Genomic DNA, 22,831 nt, shown 5'->3' on the forward strand with positions numbered 1-22,831 from the left:
CATCCATCCATCCATCCATCCATCCATCCATCCATCCATCCATCCATCCATCCATCCTCACCTCAGCCATTTCAGCATTTATCCAGGGACACTCTGAAGCCTGTTCCAGGTACTAGTGGAACCCAGAGCTGTAGTGGATATACTGTAGGGCAAAAGAAGTTTTTATTCAGTGAAGCATTGTACCAATTCTCCTACTTGGAAAGATGAGACGGGTCTGTAATTTTGACACCTTTGTCCCATTAAGAATCATGGCCTCAGACTTAGAAAAGCTGGCTGCCTTGGCTCTTTGACTGTCAATTGTGAAAGATTTTCACTTTAAGATGCAAAAAGATCAGCTAAAAACTAGTCCTGAACTAGTCAGTATTTTCTCATTGAATCTGACTGTAGGTTCAACCTGTGAATACTAAAAACAGAATCAGTGATGAGGGGAGGAAAAATCTTACCAGCAACAGAAGAAGAGAATTCAGAGTCGGGTCTTATTTTGGAATGGCCACGGGCTAAATCACCTTAGAGCAACCCCAGCTTCACATATTCCCTGTCTTCTACACTATGCCATGGATGACAAGGTGGTAACCCTTCACCAATTCCACAAAAACACCCCCAGAATAGATTAACCTACAGTAGCTCTTCTAACATCTCAGGAATGGCACATGGGTTAAGATCTGGCCCACATAAACATTAATTAAAGCCAGGCTGAGGTGTTACTACTGGTTCAAGCTTATTAGACAGAAGAAAAACAACTGTTTCATTTTCTAAATGTTGGTGGTCCTGATTTTTTATGGGGGAGGGGGATCCATTTGGAAAACATAAATGGAAGGGGTCTGTGCTCTTATTTTGGCAATGCTTTCCAATAAAATGTTGAAACGGAAACCCCAAAGGAAAGTTTCTGAATGGAGAAAGAAGTGGATGATCTAAGTGCATGTCCTCAAGCAGAAACATTAGTGGCTCTAACCTGTGGTAAAATCTTAACATTTGGCCTACTGCAAAGGTTTTTTTAGTTCACCTAACCATAGGTTGAACTGCACTATGTTCAAAGCGCTCAGGAAATATTGGCATAAGAATAAGAGAAATAATGGAAAAATAAAAGTAACCTAATCTTAAAGTTTGACTTTGCTTTCACAATGAAACTGTCACTATTCCTCTAGTTGCTTGCAGAAAGTTTGTTAAATATTCAGAACATTTGGCCTCACAGGATCCGCCATTTAAAAAGCTTTCAACAAACTAAATGAAAACAATTTTGAATTTAATGATGCTCATTTGCATGAATCTTTCTGCATGATGTCTTGGTTGTATTCAACCTCAAACATAATATTGCAGCATTCAAAGATTGTAGTAAACTGTTGATTTTTAGGTCCATCACCACAATTTCAGAGATATTTTATAATATTATGCTAGATTGAAATGTTGAACAACATCATCAAATTGTCTGAAAAGGGATTTTAACCAGCCTAACGACTTCAAAAACCAAATGTTAGGTATTTGGAGGCACATTTATGCAAAGAGAAGCTTCCAATGGAAAAAAAACAAGCCCAGCAGGTTCGTCCACATCTTAAAATGTGTTAGGTACTGAAACTACATCAAATGGGCATGAAATATAAAACATATTAGGTAGATCTTTATTATGCCGAAACGTTTGGCTATATAAAACATTTTACGCCTCAAAGAAACAAACACATTCTGGATTCTGGATGGAAAGTATCAGTTTCCTCTGTTTAATCTAGGCTTGCAGTGTGTATTATAAGCTCAAACAATCAGACAAGAATTAGTCGCTGTTCATGGGCTGAAAATCAATGCCCAGTCCTCTTGGCTCCGTTTTGTTGCCTTGCTGTGTGATTTTATGACTGTATTTTACAACCGCACTGTTAATCTGAGCTCTGTAAACCTGCTGGCTGGAGTTTATTCCCTCATAAGCTTTACATTCCTGTGCTGCCGTGCCTGAGTCTGATGCATGTTTTGTTCCATGTTAGAGGAAAAGGAAAAGCAGCATGAAGACATGCAGTCAGAAGCTTTTTTTTAACTGAGTTCAGCTGCTTTTTGTGCTACTTGGAATCAAATGTTTGCAACAAATATAAAGTGTCTAGTTGGTTGCAGCTTTTTTTTGTTCATGCACACTTCAGGCAAAAAAGGGGTTTATTGAGGCAAGTGGAGCCATGAGTTGTGAGGAAAGGTTGTCTGTTTTTGTGTTTAAATGAGTCAGTTATTGAGTGTTTGTATGAGAGCCTGCGTGAGCAGCAGCTGGGTGCTAACTAAGCACAGAGCTTGGAGAGGAAAGTGGAGAGGTACTTGCATAACCTCCTGAAGTTCAGAACCCCTGCAGGAGGCAGTAAAATGGAGAAACCTAATTAGATGTAATGTGTTTCCATGTGTGTGCAGACTCATACCTTGGCTTCACTTTTAACTCCTGCTTCAACCTTGTTTTTAATCAATTTGCTGTAATATATTTTTGCATCGCCTGTCCGGGTGTTTGTGTCTCCTGCCTTCACACTATTTCTCCTTTCTTTCTCTTTTCCATCTTTTTCTGCCTTTTAGTTCTCATCCCATCTGCTTGCTCCGTGTCAGAAAGCATCCATTTAAAAATCCGGAGACTCCAAGGAGAGAGCACGGGGAGGCTCAATGGGCCAAGAAAAATGCCCGAAACAAGATGCTTAAAAAGTCATTTTGACTCCCCCCCCTTCCTTCTGTCTCCCTCCTCCCATCACAGTCTCCTCCTTGTGTGGTTTACAGTTTAATTTCTCTCTCTCCCGTCTTTCTGTCGCTCCCCACCACCCTCTGATTGCTTCCTCGCTGATGAAAAGTGAGGAACTAGTGGATGAAAAGCTGTGGCCAGAATCCCTGATGAAGAGCAGGAACTGAGGATGATTCAGATGGGAAATTTCCTCTCTTGCTGTGGCATGGTGGGGTTGCATGGGGGAATAATTGAGATTGTCATGGAAACACCACAGCTTCCAAACGTGGGTGTGTGCGTGTATCTGTTGACTTTCAGTTGAGGGGTAAATGAAGTGTGTGTAAAGATCAGTGATCATCAGAGGGTAATTTAATAGACTCTGTGTGTGTCTGGATGTGTGCAAGGTTGTCTGTGTCATCAGGGGTAATTAAGCAGAGTATGTGATGTACAATTACTCTGTCTGGGTCAGAGGTGTGATACAGATGTACTCTGAGGCTTCTGCTGTCTTCATGCTAATAGGGGCTTTTAAGGGCTCACTGTCTGATCACATGTGTGTGTAAAGCAGGCCGTGCATCTGTTGGAAATGTGAAAAATGAAAATAGTCTTTCTGCTTTATGTTTGAGAAGACTTCTCTGCATTTCTGCTTATGAAGAACTTTTTTGGGTCAGATGTGTAACAGTCGCTTCAACGGGGGAAAGAAAACTATTTGAATGACTGTTTGGAGCGAAGTTGATACTTGGTGGGGTTTTTGTGTTCCCTAAGGTATGAATTTTTCTTTTCAGAAGAGTTTCTCTGCCTCCTTAAACAAAGGCCGAGAGGTTGCCGGCGTGCAGTCGGAAAATGAAGAGAGCAGAGATGTTCTCATGGTGTGATATCTTAGCACTTGGAAGTTGTCTTTTTTTTCTTTTTTTTTACTCCCCAGACAAAAATGCAATGAGAAATCATGCTGGGGTCAAAAAAAGAAAGTTGAAGCAGACTGAGCAGCCCAGAGTTTAGTATCCGATCACACTGTTCACATGCATAAGACAGTGAGATTGGATACTAAACTCTGTTCAACAGTGTTTAGCCTGTTCAGCAAAGCCAACAATTCCCCATAACGACCTGTTTTTCAGAGACTTAGACAGGTATCGGGTATTGCAGGGTAACAAAGAAGGCAAACGACCGCCATTCCTAAGGTCCCTTCGTCCGGTTCAATTTGCATGTTCTCTAAGCAAAAACAAGGCTTTGTTTTATCTCCACTCTATAAAGCCTCCAACTCATCATTATTTCTGATATTTTGAATTGAAAAAGTTTCCTGGATGGGAAGCGAAACATCTTCAAACTTGGAGACAAAGTGCAGTGGATTTTTTTTTTTTTTTGGAATGATCTTCAGAAGGTTTGCCCATCTTAAAATTGTTTGCAAACTCTTTGAGTTTACAATCCAAATTTCTTTTAGGCGTGTGGCATCATCAATATGCAGATCACATTCTAATGACCCATTCTAAATGTTTTACCTTTAGCAAACCAATTCCTCAAATCTGAGACTAAGCCGTGAACGCAGTTTAAGGTCTCTCAGTCGTAGCAACAAGAATTTTCTTTCATCCTTGATTTAATAAAACTTAACTGTGCACAAAGCAATTTAAGCAAAGTTCTCCTGTTTCATGATATTTTATTTAGTCATAGTCACCTTTAGTCCATTCTAAACATTAATTTATTTTTTACCTTTTTGTAGCAGTTAGAGATAGCCTAGGTTACGTTTGTGAAATGCTCTGTTAGTGTTGTTTAGCCATATAATTGTTTTTTATGAAATAACTTTTGTCATTATTACCTCCTACATCATGGCTTAGAACCTCATCTTTCATTTCCGGCTACCCTGAACACAGAATCTGCTCATGTTAATGGTTGGAATAAAATTGGCTTGTTATTGGTCAGCGTAATGATTTTTGTAAATCACTCGCAACATGCCTGCTAATTGCTTTTGCTAATAAAAAAAAACCTAGAAAAAAATGCACATGCAATTTAGCTCCCCTTTGTTTTGAATCTTTAAAGATCAGACCCAAAGTGTAATAACGTAATGTAAACTAGGGATGGAACGGTTTATGAAAACCGTCCGAACCGTTCGGTTCTACTGTCTCGGTTCAGTTTGCGTGTGTTGCGTTCGGTTCATGCGTGGCTGTATGCGACCACTTTGCATTTAGAGTGACCTACGATGATGGCGGAAAGAAAGTTGTAGATAAAAGTGCAACAGTGTGCAAGATTTGTGCAACACATTTTGTTTATGCTAACAGCAACACGACCAACATGTCATGCTAACCCCGAAATCCCACATACTCCGTCAGCGCTCCGTCCCGCCGCGCTCCAGACCGCCTGCACAAAGCTCCGCTCTGAGTTCCTCGGAGATCGTAGAGGGCATGCGCCAGATGATTAAATTCAAAGCAGCAAAACATGTGGAAATGATCCAGGGTTTCCGCGGATCATTAAAAATAATTTCAATTCATTCATTTTTGGGGATTTTTTCATTAATATCATCATTTTTTATGGGATTTCGGTGTAACAATCAAAATATACCGAACTGAAAACCGTGACCACAAAACCGTGAACCGAACCGAACCGTGGATTTTGTGAACCGTTCAACCCCTAATTTAAACTGTATAAAAACAGCTTGTTCCAGGTTAAAACTCGCAATAAAAAATAAAGAAAACGAATTGTTTTGACCATATGAGATAGATTTCAGGTCTGTTATAGCAGTTAGTTATATCAACATTTAGCAAATGACAGGTTTCCCTCTACCTGTGAATAAAGTTTACCTCACTGGGATTATGATATTCCCAGTTTTTATCCCTTTAGGAATATCTCATATTCCCTCCTCATATCATTTACTCTATAATGCATTTGTGCAAATGTTTTTTAGTTTGGATTTATACTTCTACTCCATGTGAAGTTTGAGCTCTAATGATAGAAAACTTAAAAAAGTCAAAGTGTTGCTAATAGGAGGGGGGTAAATAATTCTGAACCCAGTTGTTATTGGTAATGATGTAAAATTGCTCCAGAGGAGAATGTCTGTATTTATCTAAAGAAACTTGCCCCTTTGACTCTACTTAAAGAGCTTTTATTCCATAGTTCCAACTGAGTCGGCTCTACGTTTCTATCCCATAAACACCTTTAATGGGCATTATGTCGCTGTGGCTGTCTGATTTAGAAAAATAACCCAGCACGCCATTTGAAAATGGCTCAGTTGGTTCACTTTGTCATCTTTGAATAAATGCTAATCAGAATTAGACAGGTACATTAGGAGTGTTAACCCGTACCAAACATTTCAAGTTCTTGCTTTCACGCTGTATGTCTCTTGAATCATTTCTTTGTTTTACCAGTTATGAGGAACGAAATTTTTACTTTGAAAGTAAATCAGGCATAGATCTAACCCCCTCTGTGAACATGACACCTCTCCCAACACGACTCTTGTTACTTTTCTGAGTTCAAGCAGAAAGCAGTGAATGCAATCATGGGGGGAAAAAAGTTCATAAGATGCAGAACAACTTTAAAGTAGCAATCCCTGACTTCTCACATCTGCCTGGAAACTGGGATTTCAAGAAGGTCTGCCCTCCTTTGGTCTTTACTCCGTGTTTCAGTCAGGTTTAGATCCAGACTTTGGCCATTGCTGCACATGTATTCCTTCTTTCCCAACTATTCTGTTAAGTTTGGTATTTGTTTGGCCTGTTGAAGAACCCGACTTAACCAAGCTTGAGTTGTTTGAAAGATGGCTTCACAAATTTCACTATAATACTTTGTTAGAGGAACTCATGGATGACTCAAACTGTCATTCTCCTAGGGTTTGAAAAGCCGGGGTAGGTACCAGATCTGGTCGGATGGTCAGATCTGCTTGGGCCCCTCCCCCTTCTTATGACATCATCATATGGAAACGGCTCTCAGACGCACTCTATTGCACCCGTTTCTTAAGAATCAGATCTTTTCTGGAGTCTCAATATATTATTAATTATATTTGCTATTATTTTACATTTAATTGGTGATCTAAAGTAGCCGAAAGTAGAAAACAATCATTCTCAGTCTTGCAATCAAGTACTGTGTTCTAAGAATGAGTTCTACCATATTAGCCTGACGTAGTCCTACTCAATTCTAGTCAGAATATGAGTCTGATACTGCTCCATAGAGCTGTGATTATGGGGCGTGTTTTGAACGAACCAGGAAAAAAATGCCTCTGCACTCAATTGGATAGACCTACAACCAATAAGAGCAACGGAGTGCGTGACATATGTTAAGCAACGCATAGTTGTTGTCAACAAAAATCAAAGCGTGCAGTTGCACGCCTTGATCACGTTTCTCTGTTCCTCTTTTAAAATTAACTTGCTGTCGATATCTTCTAGAACAGACCTAATAGCAGAATCTACACACCTCAACTCTTCGGCGGCAGCCATTGTTGTTGTCACCCAAGCGCGCTTTGGTCACATGGTTGATTACGTTACTGTTGATCATCTGTCCACCATCGTATAAAGCCCGCCCTGACAATTTGATTGGATCGCCAGAGAGTGGGCAATCATACTCGCGCTACTATGGAGCAATGCCAGACCGAACTTCCCGACCTCAAACGTTGTGGGCGGGACTAAGTTCGGAATGGCACCCAGGCTACTACCATATAGCAAGGTGACACAAAACGTGTCAGTGCTTCTTCTTATTCTTTTTAAGATCTGAGGACGGGGAGGACAAATAGAACATCTTAAAAAATGACTTTCATAGAGATTTTAGACAAATAAAACAACAGTTATTACTTGTAGAAAAAGAGCGGCTGTTGTGGAGAAGTTAAAAGTAGTGTAGCCTAATATGGCTAACTGACCGAGCTAAAAGAGGCTAACCTTTTAGCTACTGAGAACAGCTAACCACAGCGCTGCGCAGCTCTCCCCTTTATATCATGGACTTGCAGTTACTTTGCTTACCATAAACATATATTTTTCAGTTTTTGTTTATATCAGGTAAAATCTCATCAGTCATTAGACACGCTAACACCACAAATGCTCCCGACTCGACATAAGGACGCCGCATTATGTTATTATTGTATTCAGGGCAACCACAGTGTTTTATGTCATGTGGCAATGTTCAGCCAATCATATGGAGCAATGTCACTGAATGCGCAGGACCCGAGCAAATCTGGTATATACACCGGCCCATGTCATCATCCCTCTGCTGCCGTGCTTTACTGTTGGCAAGGGAGAGATTTGCTGATATGGTGGGACAATTTTTCCAACATGATGAGAAATCACCAACTTTGGCCTGACCAAAGGAAATTGTTTCCGAAGACTTAAGATTATTCCCTGTTGATTTTTCAAACCTGGTTTTGCTTAAATGCCTACTATTTCAAAAAGTTGTAGTTTTATGTAAAATATTTGACTGTTTTATCATGGCTGTATCCTGAATAACATCTGTAAACTGTACGGTACTTTAGAAAGTCTCCTGCATCTGGTTTGCATCTAACTGTATGGCAGGAAAGTAAGATATTCTGTTAGAATCGACCCTCTTTAAGATGAGTTCCTTCCATCTTAGTGTTCCTGGTGCACTGCTTTGGAGCCTGGTGCTTAATAAAGCTACGTTTAATAGGACTCAGTGTTTACTGTTGCAGAGAAGAGCCAGATTCTACTTATTTTAGTTTATTTTACTTTTCCTGCCTTTCTGTGTCTGTTCATCCTTCTCTCTCAGCCCTCAATCTTCCACTTTGCATCCTCACATCTCAAATCATCTGATTTAGATGATCCCTACCACAGTGAGCATAGTTAAGTAGAAATGGTAGTTTTCATGGGTATCTCATTCTCCCCCCCATTTAATCTCCTCCATGTTCCTGACATTAATACAGAGACTGATCTAAGCCCTCCTGCCTCTTTCTGTGACATTTATCACTGTGCTTCCTAATGCAGCAAGTCTGCCTCTGTTGACGAGGAATGAGGATGACAAGCATGGCCTATTTTCTTGCTTATGATAGGCTCCTCTCCTTTTGAGTTTTTTGGGGGGTGGGAGTATTCCTGCTGAAGAGTGTTTACTAAAGTGTCTCGCTGCATGGTTGACAAGGATTTGACATTAAACTTTGATCGTAAATCTGGCATTTTACTGTCATTGCTAAACTAGGATCCATTAGTGTCTTAGATGGTAATAAATGGTGTCGGGAAATGTACTCATAAACCCTGCAAACATCATCAAACACAGTATCCAAAGCGTTTGAATCATCTATGTGGTTTTGATTGATGATAACAAATGATGAAAATCACACTTCATGGTATTAATTTTTAGAAATGACCAATGAATAACTTATTTCTTTAAAATCAAAGGAATGGAGCTGGAAAAGTGCCAAAACATTGCAACCGTTCCTCTATTTTAAATCAAACGATACATTTTAAAAGCAGTTTTATGGCCATAACTTCTCAGAGTACATTTGCACTACAAGTTTTATATACCAAGCCTAAATCATAGCAGTCACATCTTTTTACACAGATTCACAGATTGGTAGGCAAGCAGGGTTACGATCTTTGGCCAAAAGTACATTGACATTAGTGGGAGAAGACTAGAAATAAACTGAAAAGATCTCAGTTTAGGAGTTTGTAGTTTCCTCTTGCAGTAGGCATCATTCAGTCTTCTAGGTCTGGAAAAGCAAGAGAGTTGAGCCAATGGCTAATTACCTCGGGAATACCTTTGTCTGCGGGTCTACTGTGCATCCAAACAAAATCAAATAAGATATCTGCTAAGAAAAGATTGACTATAAGGATACAAACTTCTGTGGCAATACAGTATGAGCTTTAATCGATGCTGTAATGGTCATTCCATGCCAACGGGTGGCGCACTATTGCTTCCACCCAAGTCAAGAAATTAAAGGGATGATGAGGGAAAGAAGCAGGATGTAAATAATGAATAAAGAGGAGGTGAATAAAGCGTTTTTGTGCACGAAGACCGGAGCAACATGTTTAAAGTATATAAGGGACAATAAATTCAACAACCTCTGAACCAAGATTCTCAAGCAGAAATTAAAGTCTGCTTGGTCCATTGTTGGCTGGTTTATACTGTCAAAGGGAGGGTAGAGGTTTGACAGGACCCAAATGCAGACACAAAGCTAGAGGTGATTACTTAAAGGTTTAATTAACCAAAAGTTCAACAAAAGCAAAAAATCCAAACATAAATCCACAAAAATCATGCTAAAAACCAAGAATACTCACAACCAGAAGGGGGCAAAGTAATGACGACAAACCAGCAAAGAGTGACTGAACAGCAGGAGAATATATGGGAGAAAGAAACAAAGATCAGGCTAATTAGCAGATTGGGAGCAGGTGTGAACAGAGGAGCCTAGAAGGGAGCTAGGGGAAAAGGAGACTGACACAAGAGGGCAAAAAGAAAATATCTAAGAACTCAAATACAATCAAACATACCTAGAACACAAGAATCAAAATAAGACCAATGAAAACTCAAAATAAAACTTGAACAAAACCATGACATGCAGACATACCAGTTTGTCAACTGTTATGTTGGTCATGTTTAGCGTTATCATGTCTGAGACCTCAGACTGATGCATTCTGGGAGTTTGTTTCAAATATAGTCAGTTTGGTGACTGCTTTATCTGGATAGGATCCCGGCCCGATGAAGTACGAGGTGAGCCATGAGAACAAGCAGAAGAGTGCTGCAGTTCTGAGTTTTGTCCACATGTGGTAGTATTATTAGACAACTCAATAAAGGTTTTAAAGTTTATGGCTGGTTTGAGACTTGTTTACTAAAATGGATTATATAAAATGATATTTAAAGGGTGATCGCTCTGGGGGAAAAGGGAAAAGAACTGGAAAAAAGTTCAGAGGCGTGAGCGCCTTAAGGGGCACTAGCTTTTCTAACAAAAACCCATGCAATGGAAAGTAATAAATTAAATATATATTCCACATTTTTTTTATATATGGTATAAATTTTTAATAAGTCTAAGATTGAGTATCTGTCCAATTGTGTCCATGTTTTGGAGGAATAATTGCACAATTTTCAAGCTAAATCACAATTAATCTACATTTATTATAAAAAGTCCAAACATTTAAAACTAACAATAAATAGGTAAAATGTTTTAAAATATTTTTTTCTATTATGTTTATTGGAAAATTGGTTTCTCCTACATGAAGAAGGCAGAGTGGCTTTATTAATAATTTCAGTTTAAATATCAGCAGTCATTAGGTTTTGCTCTGAAACTGGACAGAAACTCGCACTGTTGCAGTCAATGACCTGATCTATTGAAAAACGAACATGCCAGCTCTAATGGCCTTTTTTAGGTGCATCGCCTGTATAGCCCATACAGAATAATAGACTTTTAAGCACTTGATTAACAGGAGGATGACAGCCACCAAAGGCTCTTTCACAAAGGCAATTATTCAGCTGTCTCTCTGTCTCTCAGCTGCTTGATAAATGCCACTAATGCCTAAAATATAAATGGCACAATAAATCTAAATAACACTTTGCTCCACATGTTGTGTTTCTATGCCAATCTGTAAGTTTGAAAAAAGAGGAAAGTAGGACAGGGAAAGTTGGATTCATCATCCTTAATGCCTTCTGTCACTTCAGTTGGGTATTAAACCAACACTGTCCCCTGATTTAGCCCTCATATCCTTTCCCCCGAGCCTCGTTTTACTCGCACAGCCTGTTTGTGTCATCCCGGTGTAGCCCTCCCCTCTGAGCCAAGAGAAAAGGTTCTCTAAAACAAAGCAAGCCCTCTCCTTTCAACTTTACTCTCTGTTCCTACACCAGAAACCTACTCAGACTTCCTCCACTGTCCCTCTTCTCAGCGCCTCTCTTCTTTCATGCGTTTTTTCCCCCAGCGCCGTCAGAATGAACGATTTACATGAATCACAAGGCTCTCAAACCAAGCTCAGTTGTCGTGACATCCCCCTGCTGGTTTTGTTAGCGTAACCATGCTTCACAGCTCCATAGAGACCATTATCCAATGTCCAATGTGAAGTATCCGAAGGAAAACACTGTCATTCATGTAATGTTGCTGCCCTTGCACGTACACCCTCACAGCACTCATTCCAGTGAACCTCAGATTGCTTGATTGGCGTGCATGGCTGTGTTTTCCAGGAGGGCTAGTGGAACCATGGTGTTATTTGCATAAAACAGAAAGAGGCTCTGCCTTGCTTCTGTTCTGCTCTTCCATGATTGTACAGCTTCTCAAAGGAAAGTCTGCATGTAATTCACGTACAAAAAGAAAATGTGAAATTCTCTACTCACAGTGGATGTGAGAAGTTAGCCCTGTTGAAGGAGTTGGTTGTATAAAGAGGAGACAATGTTTACAGTTTTTTTCACCTTTAAATATCTTGTATTGTACAACTGAAAAACAAACAGACCAGATTGCAAATGTTTGAAGGATGTTTCCATCTTGTTTTCAGTATTCAAAACGTATACTTTTTTTTTTGCACCTAATTTGTATCCCTAAGGCTAAAGCATGTCAAACATTGATATCTCTTGGTGCATGATAATTAGACAAAATATAATAAAACAGTGAAAAAGTAGAAGAAAAAATATATTTTTCTCTTAACTAAGTATACATACCAGAGGAAAGCGGATCAAAGCCACTAAGAGACGTTATATTCTACATCTAACGACATTCTACCGTATTTCTTGCATACATCTACAGGGCTCGATGTTAACCATCGCAAGTACTTTTTATTGTCGGGAGAGTACAAATTTCATTGCATTTGCCCGACGGGCGAGTGCAGTGATCGCAAAAAAGTATATTTATCACTCAAAATGACTTCAAAATCACCAACATTAGCTGAAAACGACCCAGCTGGCGCCATTTTTTTTGTTTTGTACACAACGTGATTTTTGTCAACCTAGCGATAATTTTGATGTAGTTACCAAAACGACAAACAAGCTAGAAAGCGCTATCATATGGCAGTCTTCTGTACAGTGATTCAGGTCATACATTAAACATTTTTCATTAATTGTTTTCTCTTAGACATTGGAGAGGTGCATTTAAATGTTATAGAGCCAAACATGTTAAATTGGTGACCTGTTATGCTATTATTATTGTCTTGTTGCTGCATTTATTTTGTCAGGGAAAACTAATCCTGATTCAGTTAAAAGTTAGGGAATTCTGAAATGATGTCAGACTGTGGAAACCCTGTATAAAATAACTATGTATAATGATTATCTAGAAAAGTCACATTATATTAATAGTATTATCTTGTATAAAAACACAGTGACTCTAAAATAAAAGTTATTCATTTGTGACATTGACTTCTATCTTGTGATTTATCTTAAATTTTTGACATGTCAAGTTTTTTTTAGATTTTTAACATTACAATTTATATTTTCCCAATAACACAACAGTTTAAAGCAAAGTTTAGTTTGAAAAGAATGTGCAGGAAGGATTGAAAAGCATGTTAACACGGTAATGTAGGCTTGAGTTCATTATCTGACACATGCATATACACACCAGAAACCTGGAAACTTACTGAATTACAAAAAAACATTTAAAAAACAAACATGTTTCATTGATATATTTATCAAACATTATACTGGGCATGTAAAAATTGTTTCTGAGCAAATGAAATGTGAAAGTCACTTGCCCTTTTGTCAAGTGGTAAAAATCCTAAACGTCAACCCCTGATCTATATTAAGGAGGTAGATGACAAAATATCAATAAAAGAATTACTTCATACGAGTAAAATCAACATTTTGGAGTGAGATCACCTGATTCCAGAGGTAAACAAGACAGAAAATCTGTGGGGTCATCAAAAGTTGGCTATGGAAGAAAGATATACCATCAACATTAGAGATGTGAAGAACTTTGACCGGCAGAGTGAGCTGATATTGGCATGTTAAGATACAGGTGGGCACTAAATAATATCATTGAAGCTTTTTGGATTTTGTTTTATTTGAATTGTACATTGGAAACTGCAGCCTATATCTCCAAAATGTTTTACCCTGATCTGACATTTTATATCACTGGAACACTTTTAGACTGTTGACTTGGTTTGAGATATTTTTTTCTTGTGCTTTCAGCCCAGCATGCTTGGCCAAACATGGCGCTATTCATTCTTCCTATTTTCTGAGAATCCTCTTAAACTCCTCGGCATGATTTTTTCTGCAGCTGGAACCTTACCTTTTTCTGTGAGGTCTGGGCCCGGTCCCAGCGAACAGCTGGTGACCATTCTGCCCAATGGTTTGACTGGCTGACCAGTGTCAGTCAGGAGGAGGAAGAGGGCTGCAAAGGCAGAGGGTTGGACACTGAGAGGAGATAAAGGGCACGTGGAGTGGGTACAAATGGAGGAAAGGGAATACAGCAGGATGGAAGCTGAGCTCATTTCATTCTCCTCAATTAACACCCTCACCTCTCTGTCCTGGGTCTGCTTCTGTCTGTCTGTCTGTGTTGCTCCGCTGGCCCGAATCCTGTTACCCATTTTTAAGAGAAAAATGAGTTTCTAAGCAAAGCTGTACTTGCTGATGTTGTAAGCCCAACTTCATTTTTGTTTCAATACTCAGCTGAAACCTGAGTGGAGAGGCAAACTTGGCTCACACCAACACAAAAGTTGAAAAGGCCTTACCCCTCCTCCAGCTGCCAAAATAGGGGGGAGAGGGCGACAAACGGGGAACCGACAGTTGGACATACATAAATATAGAGCAAAATGCCCCAACAAAAAAAAAAGCAAAAAGAAAATGAGACCGATTCAGCCTGATCCCAGCAATGACTGCACCCTTACCAAGGGATTACACTGGGAAGAACATTACTGCACACTTGTAAGAGGATTGTAACACATGTGCTATCACAACTCACAATAGAAGAAGAACTACAGCCATCAATTCCTTCCTTTTCTCTTCTTCCACTCACTCCCTCATTTCAACCCCTCCATTCCCTCTGCAGAAGCCTTGGAGGATCCGTCCAGTGCCGGCACAGTGGCAGGCGCCGTTATCGGCTCTCTTCTGGCCCTCCTATTGGTCGTCACTCTCTTTGTCGTCCTTCTGACCCGCAACCGCCGGCAACAAAGGCGGGGCTTTCCAAGCGGTGGAGACTCTGTTACAGCAGGCAATGGAGGCAGCAATGGCTCGGACTACGGCAACAAAGCCCGCCTGCTGTTCGCTGGCTCTGGAAATGGCAGCAAGAACGGAACCGGGGCAAACAACAACGGGCCCGTCTACACATATAGGGAGGGCTGCGATGCCACCGGCACGCTGACAGAAAAACCCAACAGCTACCACCATCACCTCCACTCCTCCACCGGAAACCGGACAGCTGCACACGACATCCTCCTTTGCGGTGAGATGGATGAAGCCGAAAGGAGTAAGTTCAACCTGGATGACAGCATTGAGGATGAAGACGAGCGATACAATCGATTTGGAGGCGGTGGAAACGTGCTACCTCCAGCATATCATGCCCACAGAGGTCATGGCGGTGAAGCAGAAATGGATGTGTACCTCGACGATGACATGGAGTCTCAGAGGGATGGCTCTGTCATTTCTCGGACTGCCATTTACGTCTGAGGATGGAGAGAGAAGAAGAAAGGAGGGGGGCTGGGAATAGTGAGGATGAGGTGGAGGAAGAAGGGGAGTTAAAGACAACCTCCGCTTCAAATCTAAAATTAAAGCCGCCTCCATTAGCTCTACACCTACCTGCTTATAATTCAACCTGACTGCAGAGATGCCATCAGTATTTTCCTCTATGCTTCACAGTTGCTGTTCATTAATGTCTAAAGAGGACCGAGAGAACAATAAAAACAGAAGTCGTTGTGATGCTTGTGAAGCAAAAGTAGTGCGCTGTGGTTCAGTTTGTGACGTGTTGAACTGTACCAACGAGGGACTTGATTAAGTGTAAGTCAAATATATCAAAAGGAGAAAAAAAAAATCCTGCCAAACCCGAAACCTTAGCAACCATTGATGCAACTCTGCTTATTGCTACGTTCTTCTTGCTTCAGCTTTGCTGTGTGATTATGTGCAGAGTGACTAAAGTGTTTGTACTGTAAACATTACCAGAAGACGCAACTAGAAACATAGTCGACGTCACAAAATCACCCAGATTGATATTAAAATGTTCGTCAACTTGTTAAACAGCTTCTGTGAATGTTGCCCATGTGTTGCAAATGGCAGCTCGTTTATCAAAAACCCGGACCTGTTTTTCGGAGCTCAAAAAGACTTGACTTGTCGTCGTGGCAACAGTGAAAGACTTTTTTTTTTTTAAAGCAGAGCGTTGACTCTACTTTGGGTTTGCCCCCTGCGACTCCACCTGGTTTCCCGATGGGAGCCGCTGAAGTAAGGGGCCCCCATGCTGAGTCACTTGACAGACTTACCAGTGTGTGCTAATGTGCGGCTGGCTGTGGTGTTAATGATGTGCATCATCCGTATATTGGGCGGTGTGTCTCTGTAGCACAATTGTTGTTGTTGTAGATGTTGTCGTTGTTGCTATTGTGTAATGGTGTTGATCTTGCTAAGAAAAAGATGCACCAAGAGCCTTGGGGGGTTCCACAAAGTTTCATGTTGAGTCTGTAATGACTCATTAAATGAATAAAAAAGTTGCTTTTCTTTGTTTCCAACTCTACTTCCTTCTATTGTCTCACCTTCTTTACTTTCCCCCACTGCTTTCCTTTCTTAAACAGGAACTCTGATGTTTTATGGCATAAACAGTGCCATTTATTCTATTCATGGTTTCAAATATGAGTTGAAATGGTTTTGGGTTATTGCATGTCCTTTTATCAGTTTTACATGTTTTTTTTATATTTTAGACACTCCAGTTTATTAAATATTCTATATTCAAGATGCGTTTTTAAAATGAGAACATTAAATGGAATAAAAACTGAAAATGTTTCAGTCTTAAAAATGTTTGTTGGCATATTTGAAATGGTTAGAATCGGTCAAAACTAAAATATACCCTAGAAATTCCAGTGCAGTCGTTTAATACCATGTAGATGCAGCAATTAGCCTCAATAAAACACAACTATTATGAGAGTTAAGATCAGAATATTTGTTGAAGAGACTCACTGGCCACTTTATCATTATATATTATTGTATTACTTTGAAGATGACTTTGCTGTTGGTGTCAGACGGGTTGGTCTGAGTTTTAAAAGCCACTAATCCACTGGGATTATTTCCACTGAACCTTCAATGTGCTTTACAGAGAATGGTGTCCAGTCAGTGGCAATTTGGTAGGTCAAAATTTCTTTTAGATGTCAGAGAAGAAAAAGACAGAGATAGAATGGCAGCAGCAATCTGGACAAATAGTTATAAGAACCAAACTATGAAGGACACAACATGTTAAACTTTGAGCACTAGATAACACCAGGGTAACTCCCGTCAGCTGAGAAAAGCGTGCTGAAGCCCTCATTTAAAGGCATACTATGCAACATTTTTCAGTTAATGTGTTCCATAACGTTTTGGATGATTAAATGAGTCGTTTCAGGTCGAACAAAGGTTTTCTCGGCCGCTGGTGGTCCTGGTGGTCTGTAGGGGAAATACCGTACTTGCAATTGCAGGAGCCCTCGGCCCGCACCCACAGGCTCAGAAGTCTCGTGCATCGCAAGAGTCGGTCTTGCTTTACGGCAAGAACTGCTACATGCCCCCAGTGAAAGGCATTCGGGTTGCTAGCGCAGTGGCGATATTTGTGCAGTTATCATGGCGGAACCAGTGAGAATTTTCAAACTCGAAAATTGGAACAAAATAGTTACTTACCGCAGTAGACATGGTGATTCGTTGCGTTCGCCTGTCTGCTAAGCTCAAAACAACCGCGCCTGGCTTGACGGAGAAACCAGGAGAACAGCTGAGCATATTTGCGACAGTGCACTTTTACTTTCGCCCTCTGGGGGGAGCCTCGCTGGAAAATCAACACCGGTTGCATAGTGTACCTTTAAACAGATTTACTGGAATAGCTCAATCAAAGGTTGGAAAAATTTCTCCCAGGTTCTAATAGTCTTGTTTTCAGCTGCTACTTCCAGATGGTCGGGTAAGAATCTGTCAAAGGCAGAGCGAATGCATGGATCCGGTCTCCTTGTATCACTGTGGTGGTGATCTAATGGTGTGGGCATGTTCTTGGCCTACTCTGGGTCACTCTTGTTAAAAACCCCTCAGTCTATTTGGTTACTGGTATCAACATTATCCTTACCTTTATTAGCTCAGATGACACTTCTAGCAGAGTTATGCACCTTTCCACAAAGTTTGGATTGTCTCAAAACAAAGGAAAAAGAAACTGAGTTTATTGTTCAGTCATGGCCTCCACAGAAAGATCAATGTCCAACGAAGGATCTTTTATACAGTAAAAGAAGTTGCCCCATTTGCAGGCACCAAACCTGCAGGAGCTGAAATAGTAAAAACTGAGAGCTTATTCAAAGTCTGCTCTGAATTGCTACTTCAATAACGGACCTAATAAAGTGGACAGTGAGTGTATGTAATCATTTCTGTGGGATCTTTTGCTGATGTTTTCATTAACCGTGGTTACAGAAATCAGTTCAAATAAACCTTTAATTTTGAAGTAGTTTTTAACCATATTCTCTGGTATTATAGGTATTATTTAAGGTCAATATTAAACTTTGCTAAAAATTATAGTCCTTGAAAATGCAGTTAGTTTAGATCTAAGAAACAGCCTCAGTATTTTCCTTGTACCTTTCAAAATTGAAATTAAAAGATAATTTTCCCTAATTGATGACAAAAGTGAACATTATATATGTTTTTTTACAGAGTTCTACTCTGATTAGTTGAGCTGAGCTGCATATCAGACTTATTATCTCTGTGTTTATTGGAAATGTTTTCTACCGACTTTATTATTTCTCTGGTGAAGTGGAATGCAGCATTGAATAAAGCACAGAAATATATGTGAGAAATAAAATGCAGTAAATCCAGATTGAAGTCCCCAAAGATAAAGAGTAAATAAAAACACTGATAGTGAAACACTTCTGCCTTATTGAGACAAACATGTTTCATTAGAGAAAACATTTTAATTAACATTAATGTGAGTCTTTTCCATCTGTTTACGTCGGAAGAGTCGTCAAGGAGAACTTTCACAACAAGGACAAAAGCCAGTCGGACGAACGCCGAAGGACACAGCCCCAAGAAAACTGTGATTAAGAAAGAGAAAACAAATGTTTCACAACAAAATAAATGTACACAGTCAGGAAGAAAATAGTTATACTAATAAAAAACAGCAGTTACAAAACAGAATCAAATACTCTCAAAGGAAGTAGTTATCAGAAGGGAAAAACAGAGAAAGCCCATAAGGTCCTTAATGGTTTATCCATCAAATCTGCCATTAAAACTGAATTGTTTTAACATGTTCAGTTCATTTTATTTTGTTTAATTTCATTATCTTTTACTACAAGTGCCCAAGGATTGAATGCCTGAGCAGTTAGCCTTCTCCGCAAAAACTTTAACTTTAGATGTTGTTTTCCAGTCAGCAATACATTGCATTCATTGCATACATGGTTTCTGTAAGTTTAATTACCTCAAGAGTTTGTAAGATCAGCTTTATAGAAACTTAAAGGAGCATTTAGTAGTAATAACTCCTGGAGTTTAAAATTGGAATTGTTCAGGTTGCCAAGTCAAAATGAGGACGTAGCACAGCTAAATTCAAGATGTGAGTTATGTGACGTTTCCACAGCCGTATTTTTTATTCAAATCCTTTTAAAGGATGGAGAAGTTTGTTAGCTTTTGTTCAGACTGTTTGTGGTTTGCTTCTCTTCCTGGCTTCCTAGGAATTCTGCTATGGTCAGGAACCAGGAAGTAAACACAGGCTACATTCTGTACTGCACCAACGTATCTCTGCAGCTCCTCTGGATTTGAAAAGAGAAAATCTTGTTAAGGGAGAGAACTGATTGTTTAAAGGGAAGTTTACTTCTATCCCTAGTGATAAAGGAATTACTTTGGTTCATTTTACAGTAAATACCTTAACTATGCTTAAGACATACACAAATATTAAGAAAAGAGCAAACTAAAGAACAAAAAGTAAAAAATCATTGCCTTTAAGCACACTGAATATTACTTTTGATTACTTTTTCAAGTATGTAACTTCACTTCATAGTCTTACACAGTAATATTTTCTATTGTTAAAAAATATTTCTAAACCATTATCCCTTCATCAGCCTTTTTACGTCGGTGGCACAGCAGTAAGTAATGTAAACATTGTTCGGAGGCCTCAGTCGTAAATTATGTGATGCCCCCAGAGAATCGCTCATAGAGGCTTGTCAGTAACTGACCAATCAGCGATCTTGATTATTTATCCTGATGTCAAGTAGCCCCTAAAACCTACTGTAGAAAGTCACCAGGATTTTGTATAGAAAAGAACAGCAGGTATGGAAAGAAAAAAAAAGGTATAATAAAAGTCTAAATGTCATGGTTGGGTGGAAGTTTGAAGACCCAAATGCAAAGATCAGAAGGCAGACGTTAGTCTTGCAGATTTAATAGGCAACTGAGGCAGAAATTACAAAAATCCAAAATACTGAGAAAAATAAGCTTACATCAGAGTCGATGGAACAACAAAACAACAAGCCAGCATTGAGTGACTGCAGAGGTGGTGTATATATGGGGAGACTGAACCAAGACAGGCTAATCAGCAGATTGGGAGCAGATGTGAGTGGAACTAACTAGAAGGAAGCCACGGGGAAAGGGTACAAGCGGGGGGGCAACAGAGAGTAACTCAAGAACTAAACACTGACAGCAAAACTACTACAAATACAATGAAACTAAAAATAAACCCAAACAGAGGCCAGAACCCTGAAACTAAATCTTGTCAGTGGGGAAATGGAATTGCAAGACACATTAGTCAAAGTATATAGAGGATGAAATACAGTTAATTCTATTTCCGAAACCAAAAATGGAGTCTTGGGAAATTTAAAAGATGAAGAAAAGCCTGATGCAGATGGGATAAGCAGCACAACAGTTATCAATGTGAGATACTGTTGGTAGTCTGACCTTGTAACAAAAATGTCTTCTTTTTTTTGTCATAACATTGTTTGCTTACATTTAGGTTGGAAAAAGCTTGCTTTGCTTAATTAATTATGAAAGTCGTTGTTATAAACTGTAATGGGCTTTAAATATTGATACACACCTGGATTATATATGTGATTAAAAATAGACGTCATTTCCACCCTCCTTGTTCACAGCTTCACTCACAGCCACCAGGATTGTGTCTATTGTTATTATTATGTTATTGCTTTGTGGTTTTAATTTGGATTTTTCTCTAGATCCATTGACACACCCTTTCTTACTTAATGTCGGGGGGAAATAGCTTCTTGTCTTTCCACTAAGGTTTGAGGATCAGGCTAAATGCCTGAAGTGACAACCACAATAAACCACAACCAATTAAACAACAGAAAAATAATCCTAATTTTTTTAAACCATGTTTAATATACACCCCTACATGATGCAGGGCATGAAATTCATCCTGAATCCCTAAGCAAACAATAAAAAATCATAAATTGGTTCTCAGGGACGAGAAAATCCTTAGGAAGGGGGTATTTAGCTTCTGATAGGCAGAATTAAATTCATTTAGAGGGCCACTTCAGAACTCCTAGATGTATTTAAGACTTTTGTAAGGCCTACATGTAATATTTTAATGTAAGACTTTTAATGACGTTATTAAGCCCAGCAGAAACTCTGTATGTATTCCACTTATTTATCAGTTTCAACATAGAGGATCAAAGAAAAGCATCTGAAAGAGAATTTTAAATGAATGTTTTGATCTCCTCCTTTTCATGATCCAATGTACTGTAAAATAAAAAAAAGGAAAAATAGTTTCAACAATATAAATGTCATTGCTCAACATAAACTGTAACTACTGTTGAGTTGAAACTTACGGTTTTGCCATTAAATCAAGAAATGGAATGTTTGGATTTTATATTGATTTTTGTTTTTGTTTTTACTGGTATAAAGAAAAGCTGGTTCAGCTCTTCTACCGCCGACGCCGAGCAGTTCCCTCGTTGTTGATTGATGTCGGACATATTGTGCAATCTGTTGTCTGTAAATGAGACGGCTGTATCTTCTTTCTTACTAAATATTTCAGTGGAGACTGTGCATACAGTCGGCATTTGTCTGAACAACTTTCCACTTGTGATAAAATATCTCAGACAGCTATCGTGTAACTACTTACACAGCACACATACTGTGTTTGTTTCCCTGAAAACAAAAATGGATGTATGGTTTTTATTTAGTGCTCAATAGGGTGCATGCATGCTCCAAGATTTAAAATGATCCTCATTACATATATATCTATCTTCTTTATATATATATATATTTATTGCGCTGTCAGTAGAAATTAACCCCCTGGCTTTTTCGGCGTTGCATCTCCACATATTCAGCATTTCGAGTATCTCAGTATATTCTTTCTCTGGGGGTTTCTAAATGGGCTGTAATTTTAAATAGTGATCACAGGTTTGGTACCTAATTAGTCGCAGAGTCTTGTAATATGGATGCACCCTCAGCGAGAAAACTCCTCAGTCATAACTTTTTGTTTCAGCACAAACCAATAAAAGACAACCGTTTTAAGACGACCCTCTGTGGAAAAACTGGTCATTAATTATGCAGCTCTGCGTTATCAGTTTCTAAATACCAAACGGCCTCAGCTCTCCTCCTCAGCGTATTATCAGAGCAGAGGGCTGCACCTGCTCTCATTTGCTCTGTCGAGCTCCTTCAACAGACCTGCCACTGGGACCTATTTCTGGTTCTGCAAGCTCGACACAAAGACTGTACCCTATCTTTGTCACAACAACCTGAGTTAGGTTCTCAGACGTGCAAACCGTGACTGCCTACTCTACTGTCTAACTCAATGCAGAGTTTGCTTAATATTAGTCATAACATCTAGATTTGGATCATGCAGTTTATTCTGGAGGCATTTTTATTCTCCTGACATTGAGATAATTAGATAATCATCAAATAATTGATTTGTTTTATTATTTAGTTCGAAACGCGTTACTCTAATAATCAGTGTTTAGAGTGTCTCCTTCTCTGACTTGAACAAAAGGCACTTTACAGTTCAACCAGATCATACAGTCAAATTGATACAAAGTTTTCTATCAAAGCAAAACCAGTTGATTGCATTGATTCAAATACAATCCTTCACACTAAGCATGCTTGTAGCGACAGTGGAGAGGAAAAACTCCCTTTTAACAGGAAGAAATGGCCTTATTATTATTTAAATGATCATTTATAATAAAGAATACAGAAAACTGCTACTGTAAATGTAATTTCTTCAGAATC

The 22,831-nt window shown here is 39.3% G+C and overlaps 1 protein-coding gene across 3 annotated transcripts in view; it reads left to right on the plus strand.

Moving 5' to 3' along the window:
• The window catches only part of LOC107086737 (nectin-2-like), a 579,618-nt gene that overhangs the window by 328,197 nt on the left and 228,590 nt on the right, over window positions 1–22,831 (plus strand). Inside the window, exon 7 of one of the 3 annotated variants that reach the window (XM_015377865.1) lies at window positions 14,526–16,439. The exons of the other annotated variants lie outside the window; for them this stretch is intronic. Coding sequence (XP_015233351.1) covers window positions 14,526–15,142 — 617 coding nt within the window. The 3' untranslated portion in view covers window positions 15,143–16,439. Of the gene's footprint in view, window positions 1–14,525; window positions 16,440–22,831 lie in introns of those variants that run through there. 3 annotated transcript variants of the gene reach the window in all.

The sequence above is a fragment of the Cyprinodon variegatus genome, unplaced genomic scaffold (assembly GCF_000732505.1).
Source record: "Cyprinodon variegatus isolate N-32 unplaced genomic scaffold, C_variegatus-1.0 Scaffold160, whole genome shotgun sequence".
NCBI classification, from domain to species: Eukaryota; Metazoa; Chordata; class Actinopteri; order Cyprinodontiformes; family Cyprinodontidae; genus Cyprinodon; species Cyprinodon variegatus.